The 10,935-nt window shown below is 51.9% G+C and overlaps 1 protein-coding gene across 2 annotated transcripts; it reads left to right on the forward strand.

The window, feature by feature from the left end:
• Nucleotides 1-1,250: 1,250 nt before the first annotated feature.
• Nucleotides 1,251-10,024, forward strand: TMEM109 (transmembrane protein 109). Of its 2 annotated transcripts, none has more exons than XM_020888121.2 (4): nucleotides 1,251-1,382; nucleotides 6,681-6,925; nucleotides 7,844-7,946; nucleotides 8,387-10,024. In XM_020888121.2, exons 2-4 carry the CDS (start codon nucleotides 6,689-6,691, stop codon nucleotides 8,776-8,778), a joined length of 732 nt encoding a protein of 243 aa, XP_020743780.1. In that variant the 5' UTR covers nucleotides 1,251-1,382; nucleotides 6,681-6,688; the 3' UTR covers nucleotides 8,779-10,024. The 2 variants fall into 2 exon arrangements, with proteins under 2 accessions (XP_020743780.1, XP_020743782.1); XM_020888123.2 differs by lacking the exon at nucleotides 1,251-1,382 and adding an exon at nucleotides 2,060-3,252.
• Nucleotides 10,025-10,935: the final 911 nt, after the last annotated feature.

Consider the following 10,935-nt stretch of genomic DNA (forward strand, 5'->3'; position numbering starts at 1 on the left):
CCATAGGGCTATGACCCGCAGGGTTGCAAAGAGGTCCGTCCAACAGGACTAAACGAATTTTGCATGCATGCATGCACTGACTACAGATAGAAATATTCAAAGTAAAAAAAGTGCTCAGAAACGGGCAAGAGAAAAAAAGAAAACTTTTTCCTTTTTCTCACTGGAACACTTTTAGTACTTCATAGAATTAAAAAACAAAATTCACCCAAATACATTTCAAGTATCTAATTAGTTATAGAAGATTCATAAATTAGACAGCATCCCATCTCTCCAAAGGGCTATAGTAAAGGAACGGTTTTTAAACGTAGGACATGGAATCCACGAACAGAAGAAAAGATTACTTTAGGCATGAAAGTGAAAGTGAAAAGTCGCGGTAGTCCTGTCCAACTCTTTCCGACCCCCATGGCCTATACAGTCCATGGAATTTTCCAAGCCAGAATATTGCAGTGGGTAGCCTTTCCGTTCTCCAGGGGATCTTTCCAACCCAGGGATGGAACTCAGGTCTCCCGCATTGCAGGCATAGGTTACATATTTTATGGGGAACGGAAAGGGATCTATCTATATGGCAGATTATCTCAGCCTCCTTTGGGGACAACAGAGAGCCCGTGTGACAGATTGCCTCATTTATGCTAACCAAAAAATTCCTGACTAACTTGTTAAGACTACATTTCTGGGTGACGTTGAAATTTAAGCTACGATAGGTACTAATGCTGCCTTTTTTATTGAAACGGGTCTGGAAGTTAGTGCCCTTCCCTCTCTAAAACTGAGAGAACATTTAGGAATCATCTGCAGAGTTAAGGTGTGGAAATGCTTTCAGAGGGAAAGGATGCATTTTCCCGGTTGAGTGCCTCTTACTGCTCCTCTAACACCCTTTCCCCTTTGTGTCTGTTAAGCGCGAAAATTTTTCTCAAAAGACCAGGTGCGCTCAGGCGCCTCTTTCTTAGAACTACATTCCCCACAATGCCTCCGGAGGCCCCACGTAGCTGGAGAACTACAATGCCCGAAATGCCAAGGGTCTTTTCTTTTCTTTTTTTTTTTTTTTTGAGGCGGATAAGCTTCCACTCCAAATTAAAAAATGAAGTTTACCCACTCTGTAGCCCAGATATAGTCACTTCTTTCCCCTTTCCTGCCAGAAACCCGTTCCTAGCTCGAACTTCCGACCCCATTCTTCTCCCAGCGGGAATAACTGGGATAAAGACGCAACAGAGAGTAGAGCGCATGCGCTGACCCGGGGGTTTGGGCATTTTGGGAGGCCCGCAGGTCCGGGCGCGTCCCGCCTTGCGCGTGCGCAGACGATAAACCAACGCCCCAGAGTTGAGGCGCGGGTGTAGTGCCGCATTTTAGTGAAGTCGCACGTGAAGAGCAGCGGTGGCCAGAGCCCGGTGAGTGCAAGCTGAGTCCGGGGCTCGGGGGCTGCACGCGGGACTCGGTGGCGGCGGCCGCTATAGGTGGGAGCCTGGCGGCCTCGAGGCCTGGCGAGCGCCTGTGGGGAGGGGTCCGAAGTCGCTCGGCGGGCAGTCTTAACTGCGGACCCGGATCCTCGTTGCTATGCAACAGGGGGCGTCGTTACTAAGTAACAGGGGAGGCGCGCGTTTCCGGGGAGAAGAGAGTTTGAGGTCCTGCTCCGAGGTCCGGTGGAGGAAACGCGGCTGTCAGGTTTGCGGGACGAGGCCAGCGCTGAGCCCCTCGACCCCGACTCCCGCCTAGGGCTCGGCCTCCCGCGGCTTCGCTCCGAGCCCTTTGGGGGTACCCCGAATCCCTGGGCCGCGCGGCGTCCCTTGCCGGCGACGTCACCCAGCAGCCTTGGCAGGGGACACGCTGTTCGAAATAGCACAAGCATGCCACTGACACCCTGTCTCGGGGAGGCCGGGCCCTGGGGAAGGCGCCGTGCGCATGGGAAGCTGCCCCTTTGCTCGCCGCCCTGCCCCCAAACAGTTGCTGGGCAGCAGCTGTTAGGGGTTTAGCGGGGGCTGCCCCCACCTGCCAGGACGCTGACTTCATACTCCCGAGTAGCAGCTTCACCCGGTCTAGGAGCTTCCTTTCCACGCAGCTGTGGTTTTCGAGTGGCCGCTGCATGTTTGGATCAACTTTAAAATAGTCCTCTCCGTACCTCTCCGTGGCTCTCCGTTGCCATGCTCACCGCTTCTTGGCGGGCTTCTAACACTTATTTAACAAGCATTTATTAGTCATTGTTCTGTGCTAGGCGCTGGGGATTCCAAGGAAGGTTAGCTGTCAAGTCTGAAGGGGAGGTGCTCAAAGTCTATTGGGGAAGGCAGGCATAAAAACTTAAGAATTATGCTACAGTGCAATGAGTGGTAAGTTGGCAGTTTGTGGGCTACAACTTTTCTATATATGTTTATAGTTTACGAAGTTCTTGTAGAAACATGTTAACTACTTGCATTAACTCTTAACCTCGTTTGATCCCATTTTAGATTTGAGGAGACTGAAACTCAGACAGGTTAAGTAATAAAGTAGAAGGTAGTGGCTTCTAAATTTTATTTCTTTTGGCCGTGCTGCAGTGCCTGTGGGATCTTAGTTTCCTGGTCGGGGATTGAGCCCACACCCCCTGCACTGGAAGCATGGAGTGTTAACCACTAGACTGCCAGGGAAGTCCAGTAGTGGCTTCTAGTGTATGGCAGAACTGAGCCTGGGACAGAAAAGTCTAGAGTGCTTTGTACACTGCTGCATTTTGGGGGCTTTGCCCGAACAGTAGACTTTTCCCTGTGCTGCTGATCATTTGTGGCAGCTGTCCTGTTATGCATCAGAAATCCACAAGGAGCTCTGAAAACAAAAGTCTGAACCTGACTCTGGGGAAAGTCCCAGTAAAGAAGCCTCAGGGGCTGGAGGGTGTAGGTGGGACAGGGACACTCCAGCTTGAGGAGGCTCACGCCCTTCTCATGGCAACCACAATTGAGAACTGCTGCTCCATGGGGGCAGTTTCTACAATGATGGGGAAATCAGGACCGGCAGAAGGCACAAAATCAGTTGCCCCTCCTGCCACGTTGTGATTTATAGTGCAAGAGGAAGTGACCAGGAGGAAAGAGCCTTGGCAGGGAGCCTGGGGACCGCCCCACGCTACCCTCTTAGCAAACCACAGCTAAACATATAGTGCCTTCTCACTACCACAGTTAAACGAAGCAGTTTCCCCAGTTCAGCCTGTCCCTGCCCGAGCCATATTGCTGCTGCCTAAACAAAAGCGGCAGGTCTAGTCCTGGCTTTTTGCTGCAGAACCATGACCTGTGAGCCCAGCAGGTGGGTCATCTTCTGGTGGGTGGTCTCCTTGTGGGAGTCTGGGTGTCCTCTGTCTGTGAGGTGGTTGATTTGGGGGCAGAACTTTAAACTCCTTGAGGGCAGCAACCATGTCTTAGTGAGGCAGGGTGGGTGGGGTATGGGAGGAGCAGAAGGGCACGGTTTAGATCCTGGGTTCTGGAGTCAGTTCCCTGTCCTGCTGTGTGAGCTTGAACACTTGATCTCTCTGAGCCATAGTTTTCTGAGTAAATGTGGAGAAATAGTAGCATCTTATAAGATTGTTGTGGACTTAGATGAGATGGTGAAAGAACAAGCACTTTGTAAATTATAAAGCAACACACAATTTGTTGTTGTTTGAGTGCCTGCTATTTGCTGAGACGTTTAAGACATCCTTCTTCTCAGAGCTCACGGTTGCTGCAGCCCCTGACTCCCATGGCTTCTTTTCATCAAAAGTATTTGATTGGGATGAAGTGAGGAGGTATCATGGTGATGAGTTAGACCCTTGCTGGAGAAGAAATGAAGAGGAATCCTTTAAAGAAAACAATTTGAAGAAAAAAGGGAAAATGAAAGTGTTAGTCAGTTGTGTTCAACTCGTTGCGACCCTATGGTCTGTAGCCCGCCAGGCTCCTGTGTCCATGGGATTCTCTAGGGCAAGAATACTGGAGTGGGTAGCCAGTCCCTTTTTCAGGGGAATCTTCCCGACCCAGGGATCAAACCCAGGTCTCCTACATTGCAGGCAGATTCTTTACCATCTGAGCCACCAGGGAAGCCTTTGAAGAAAGGGAGTAGCCAGTAACCTGTTGTCTTATCTCCAAAGGGCTCTCTCTGGAATCGGGTTGGATTTGGTTTCTGGTACATTTCCGAAGGTTGACTGGCAGGCAATGCCAGCCTCACTGTGGAGAGTTTATTTCAAGTTCCCCCAAGTCTCCTCAGATTTCCAGGTGGCTCAGTGGTAAAGAATCCGCCTACCAATTCAGGAGATGTAGGAGCCAGGGTTCAATCCCTGGGTCAGGAAGGACCCATGGAGGAGGAAATGGCAACCTGCTCCAGTATTCTTGCCTGGAGAATCCCATGGACAGAGGAGCCTGGCGGGCTACAGTCCCTGGGGTCGCAAAGAGTCGGACAGGACTGAGCGATTGAGCACACACAACTCCCCTGAACTACAGCAGATGGCTGCCTGAAAGTTGAGGCTGGCACAGAATGCAGGAGGCTTCCAGTTGGGGGTGGCGGGGAGCAATTCACGTCGCCTTGACCTTCTAGATAGGAGGAGACATCATCGGATCCCTCCGGATGGAGGTCCTTGGATATAGAATCCAACCCAAGATAGCAACCCTGCTTGTTAAGTCCTCAGTGCGGTCATGACCCAGATAGACCAGGAACTGACCAGTGCTTTCCTCATCTCTGACCACGGGCAGGCAGGAACCATCTGGTTCTTGATTTGTGCCAGGAAAAGAGTAGAAGGCTTCCTAACCTGAGGTTGTTCCCTCTGAACTGCCTGTTTTGCAGCCTGCCTGATCCTACAGGTCTCAGGAGGGATTTAGAGCAGCTGTTTCTGTGCCAGAAAGTGCCCCAAACGTGATATTTTTGTAACCGGTTTCTGGACCCTCCTACCCACTAAACAAGAATGAGAATATCTTCTCTTCCTTGATTTCTGGCTGACTACCTGAGGGCCCTGGTAGCTATAAAAACTTCAAACACCTGACTGCTCCTGCCTCAGGGGCCTGGTTAAGCCTCTGCTTCTCAAGTCTGAATCTCCGACACTCCCAGGAACTGCAGGTTCATTTCTGAGCCTGTAAGAGAACAGGGAATTTGCCGTTGCTGTTTGACTTTTCTCAAGCACAGTAGCAAATAGAAGTTGGAACTGAAAATGTTTTTCTTGGTTAAATTCACTGGTACTTCAATGAGTCCATACTTGTTGGGTCTTAACTTGCCTACAGCATCACATTACAGAGGAGATCAGAGCATAAAACACAAAGCAGTTAAGTGAATTATCACCAGTAATTCACGGAGTGGATTGGTAGATGCCAGGTCTATTGTAGCTCATGAATAATCTCTTGTGTGACTTTCCAAATCACTTGTGAGATTTAAGTTGAAGAGGATACAGTATGGTGGTATATGTGAGGGTGCTGATGTCACGTGCGTGCATGCTAAGTTGCTTCAGTGTCCAACTCTTTGTGACCCCACGGACTGTAGCCCGCCACACTGCTCTGTCCATGGGATTCTCCCGGAAAGAATACTGGACTGAGTTGACATGCGCGCCTCCAGGGGATCTTCCCAACCCACGGATCAAACCCAAGTCTCCTTGTCTCCTGCACTGCAGGCAGATTCTTTCCCGCTGAGCCACCAGGGAAGTCTGGTGTCAGGTGTACCTGAATTCAAATTCTGGCTCCCTACTTACTACTTATCCTTCCTCAGTTTCTTCATCAGTAAAATGGGGGATAAGAACCTACCTAATGGGTTGTTATGAGGATTAAATGAGATAGGTGGCCCATGGTTAACTTTTTATTATTAATAATATTGTTCCTTAAAAGTTGTGCTTTAGCTCTTTGCCTCCGTTGGGAGCTGGGGAGTTGAGGTCATTCAGTGTGAGTGGATCTTGACTTTGCACAGTGGAAACCTGTGGGGCGCTTTTGCAGGTCCAAGCCCGGGCCATACTCACCGTGACATCAGAACATCCTGTCTTAGGGCAGAGGCATCAATAGTTTGTGAAGCTTTCAGATGTTTCCAGTGAGCAACCACAGTTGTGATCCACCTTCACTTCTGTGATTTGGAAGCCGAAATTTGGGTCCAAATCCTGGCCTTTCTCCTTAGCCCTAGTGACCTTGGGCAGATGCTTAAATCCTAAGTCTCAGCCTCTTCTCTCTACCCATAGTGGTGAGGAGAATAAGGACCATCTCACATTATACTCCTGCAGAACAAATGGCCTGTGTACAGTGTGTTCTTATTTGAGCACCCAACCAAGCACATTTCTTTACATCTTTATAGAGTGGTAATCCTATTTAAGTGCAATTTTTAAGTTAAAAATATATATATATATATATATATACATAAGCTTTATCTAAAGTAGATTATAACCTCCTTGGGGACAAAGTCTTATAATTTTTTTTTTTTTTTTAATGCCCAAAGCACCTAATACACAGAGGCAGGCCTTCAGGTTTTTAGAGCTGGAGTAAGCATCATAGAGAGCTTCTCATCCACCTTAAGGCACTGACTTACACTTACTGGTTTATTAATATGCAAGCAGTAAAGAATGTGAAAGAGGAACCCATGAATCAGATGGTTATGGCCAGCTGAGGTTGAAAGTCTCAGTTCTGTGTTTCTCAACTAACAGGGAGGGGTGAAGGAGGGTGCTGAGGCAAGTCACGCCCAGGACAGTGGGTTTCTCAGCCAGTTCGGGCCCTCACAAATGCCGTGCTTCTAAACCCTGGCAGATCCAGCCATGGCAGGCTCAGGCAGCAGTTCGCCATGGGGCAAGTATCTGTTCAAAGTCGTCCTGATGGTGCTCGTGGCCCTCCTGCTCCTGCACTCAGCGTCTTCCCAGTCACATCGAGACTTCGTGACTCCAGGCCAGCAGAAGAGGGAGGCCCCGGTTGATCTTTTGAGCCAGATTGGTCGCTCTGTGCGGGGAACCTTGGATGCCTGGATTGGGGCAGAAAACATGAACCTGGTTTCTGAGGTAAGGAGGGTGTTCCCTGCTGTGACCGCACACATTGAGGACAGAGGAGCTGTCTTGTTTACGGCCGCTCGTCTTGACTCCACATCCTCTGTATCATAATCTGCGAGGCAGAGAGCCCCCCTTTTCCACAGAATGAAGCTAGACAGCCCCTGCCTTTTGCACCCACTTTGTTGCATTCCTACCCCAGAGCCTTTAGCTCCACCCCCCTCTTTCCCTTATCCCTGCCTTTTCTTGCCAGAAAGACTGGGAATGAGCCATCTTTGTAAACGTATGTCACTGGTGACTATGTGTCTCACTTTGGTCTAAATCTGACCTAAAGTCTTAAATTGGCAAAATATCAAGACCTGAGTCCATTCTTTCACCTGGAGAGGGGGGAGTGGAGATGACTCAGGGCCTTAAGGCAGGGCTGTCTCTTCTACCCAGTGGCATCCCAAGCATGTTACTGCATACTTTTGATAGGTCTTATTGAATACCTGAAACAAAGATCTTACCATTTATAAGATCCATAATACAGAAGAGCCGATTGACTTGGTTGTCACTGAAACATCCTAGCCCTTCAGGGATGCTGCTTCCCAGACCTTCAATACTTGGGAGGTTGGAGGAGCCCCCCCCCCCCCCACCACCAAATTTTATAGGGTGACTGCTTCAGGGATTTGATGATTCCCCCACATACCCACATTCACCCACTACCACCACCAAAGTATTTGAGCACAGCAATTGAATTAGGGCCCCAGTGTCATGGGTTCCAGCTCAGGAAGGAGAAATGGCCCATCCCCACACACTGGAAGGTGGCTGTGGAAGGGACCCCTCAGCCAGGCCGAGAAGCAGGTGGAGGCGTTCCTGGCCGGTGGTGGCAAGGCCCGGAGGAGAAGAGCATCATTAATTATGGACTCATCTTGTGCCCTCCTCTTCCCACAGACATTGGCACAGATAATGTGGGCCATCTCGTCAGGCATCTGCATGGCCTTCTTCGTGCTGTCTGGGATAGTTGCTCAGTTGCTGAACACCTTGGGGCTAGAAGGTGAGTGGCAGAGAACTGGTTAGGTCAGCTGGAGCTTAGCGTGTCACTTCCTGTTTGTGACAGTTTATCTTTCAAGGTCTAAACTTTTCCCTAGCTATTTAACTCCTCCCAGGTCTCCCCAGAGGCAAGCCAGTGGCATCCCTGGCTACTAAGAGCAGGCTACTAACTGTGGCATCGTGCTAAGCCGTAGGGTCTCTTCTAACCAGTACCCACAGAGGCTCACTCCCATTTCATAAATGCAACAGACTCAACCAAGGGAAGGAGTCTGCCCACAGTCAGCTGGACCCGATGCTGGGATTTAAGCTCCATGACCCAAGGGGAAAGGATTTTTCCTTGGCTAAGGGGGTTTGGCTCTTCCCCTTTTAATTGGTCCTTGAGAGCACTCCCCACTCCCTTCATCGTGCCAGTGTGGCTGATTCTATAACTCTCTCCCCTTCCAGGAGATCACCTCACCTCGGGCCTGCAGCTCACCCCCAGCCAAGTCCAGACCTTCCTGCTGTGGGGAGCAGGCGCCCTGGTTGCCTACTGGCTGCTGTCAATACTCCTCGGCTTGGTCTTGGCCTTGCTGGGGCGGATCCTGTGGGGCCTGAAGCTTGCCCTCTTCCTGGCCGCCTTTGTGGCCCTGGTGAGGTCCGTGCCTGACCCCTCCACCCGGGCGCTGCTCCTCCTCGCCTTGCTGACCCTCTACGCCCTGCTGAGCCGGCTCACTGGCACCCGGGCCTCAGGGGCCCAGCTGGAGGCCAAGGTGCGGGGGCTGGAACGCCAGGTGGAGGAGCTGCGCTGGCGGCAGAGGCGAGCAGTCAAGGGGCCCCGGAACGTGGAGGAGGAGTGAGAGGGTCGCCGGACACCGCCCCCTGCATCATACCAAAGAGCCAAGCTGCTTCTGGGTCGCACAACCCTCCTTCCAGCCCCTTGCCCTTTCTCGCCCTGTCTCTGAACCTTTCAGACCTTTCTCTCTGCAGTCCCCTTAGCCGATAGAGGAAGACCATCCCCTGACTTGTCCTCAGGGGCCCTGTCCTCTGAGGTTCTCTTGTCTGGGCTTGGTTCCCACTTTTTCTCTGCTCCCATCCTGCCTTAGCAGGACAGGTGGTTGGCAGGGGGCTCCTGCCAGCTTCTGCACCCACTCTCAGCGAACACCCCAATCACTGCCGATGGCCTCCATGACTCAGCCACGACTTGCCTTCCTCCAGTGCTCTTTCCCTCCTGTCCTTCTCTACCTCTCCCTTTGCCAAGTCCCCTGCTTCCATCCTTGTTTGTCTCTCCTCCTAGCCCTGTACTCCAACCAAACCCCAGTCCCTAAAGGCATGCTCCTGTCCCTTTCATTGCCCGGTGGTGGGGTTGGGGAGAGGCAGGGCCTCTGGAGCCTGAGGGCAAACAGAAGTGGGGAAGTTCCCACCTGGGGCCGGGGCTGAAACATACCTTGAGTCTGTTACAAGTGCCTTAATCCGAGCCAGCGGGGTTCTCCGTTTGCCTGCTGCTGCCATACGGTATGTAAGAAACTGCCCTGTGGCTGCTTTATGTCAAGAGGAAAGTGGTTCCTCTCGGATTCTTGATTCCCCTTCAGCCAGAGCAAAAGATGACTGCTTTGTAGGCTTGTGCCTGCAAGTAGGACCCTGCGATGGCCGTGAGCCCCCCCGTGGGGGTCTCAGAGACCCCGAAGGAGGAAGGAGTACTCATCTTCCTGTCTGCACAGCTCCAGGCGGTTCTCCATCTCTCTCTCCGTCACTGCCACCGAGGAGTCGCTGATCAGTGGCCCAGGAGGAGTGCAACACAGACAGCAGAGATGTACCACACAGCTCCTTATGCTCTGCAGCTGAGATGTCCCCACTGGTGGGGGGTGGGGGGCACTCATTTCTTCCTCCAAGGCTCTGGTAGAGGTGGGTGGCCTCTGCCAGGCCCTGCACACGATGTGAAGAGTAAAGAAATGCCCAGTTCTTGCTGTTGAGGTTGAAATGGAATCACAGCTGCAGTGATATATATATATATATATATATATATTTTTATTGGCGCTTGGTTGGTTTTAAATAAAGTGCACGCTATTTTATTATCTCTTTCCGGATAAAATGTATTTGCTAAAAGTCTGGCTTGCCTTGATTGCTCCCTCTCCAGCTAAACCCATTTCTGCGGCGCTGCTGTTTCTCCCTGCAGGTGCCAAATAGGGAGGGAGTGATGAAGAAAGCTGGTACCAGGGATCCTTCCCTCCTGGGCTGTGAGGAATGAGGAGGGCACACCCCATTCCCAAACTGCTGGGACTGACCAGCTTCCAGAGAATAGTGTGCCTGGAGGGGAGGAGGGAAGGGACCGCTTCCACCCCTCTGTGCAGGAGCGGTAAAGGCTGGCCGCCAGCCAGGGACAGACAGACTGGCTTGCCTTCCCTGCATCCCCACCATGGTTCTCAACCGGGCCCATGAACTGGATCAGTTATTTCATGGAGGGGCCCTGGTGTCGGTTTTCCTTTTTAAACTGCCCAGGAAAGGCTAATGTGCAGCTGGGTGCCCCACTCTAGACCGCTCACTCCCAACACTGCTTGGCGGAGGAGGCTGGGCCAGGAGACTGGACCTGGGAGGCAGGCCTTCCACCTGGGGCAGAGAGGAGCCCTCACACTTCAGACCCACAGGCTTCCCGCAGGGATGGGGCTGCGTGTACCCAGGCAGTGGTCCCCTGGCCCTATGAGCCCCCTTTCATCCCCTCTCCAGCCCTGAGCCTGGTTCCTTATAGCCCTGAATTCTGGTTCTGGTGTCAGTTGCCTTTACAGGTGAGCAGCTTGTGGAGTGGGGATGAAGCAGAGGACGTGGCTCTTTCCTCCTTGATCAGGAGCTTCCCAGAGAGGGAGCGAACCGAACACGTCGTCCTGTGCCTTGGCACAGCCAAATCGGTCCCCAGGGAACTGATCTGGTCCGCCTCTAGCACGGAGGCGGTCGGGACTCGGGATCCGCGGGGCACTAGGACCCAGCGGGGCCGAAGGGCAGCCCGAGCCGCGCTCGCTCCC

The sequence above is a fragment of the Odocoileus virginianus genome, chromosome 28 (genome assembly GCF_023699985.2).
Source record: "Odocoileus virginianus isolate 20LAN1187 ecotype Illinois chromosome 28, Ovbor_1.2, whole genome shotgun sequence".
NCBI classification, from domain to species: Eukaryota; Metazoa; Chordata; class Mammalia; order Artiodactyla; family Cervidae; genus Odocoileus; species Odocoileus virginianus.

What these genes read in the sequence shown, in the direction of transcription:
- TMEM109 (XM_020888121.2), top strand. Translation starts at nt 6,689, where the DNA reads ATGGCAGGCTCAGGCAGCAGTTCGCCATGGGGCAAGTATCTGTTCAAA. An exon ending in ACATGAACCTGGTTTCTGAG is followed by an intron (nt 6,926 to 7,843) that starts GTAAGGAGGGTG and finishes CTCTTCCCACAG; the next exon opens with ACATTGGCACAGATAATGTG. An exon ending in GAACACCTTGGGGCTAGAAG is followed by an intron (nt 7,947 to 8,386) that starts GTGAGTGGCAGA and finishes CTCCCCTTCCAG; the next exon opens with GAGATCACCTCACCTCGGGC.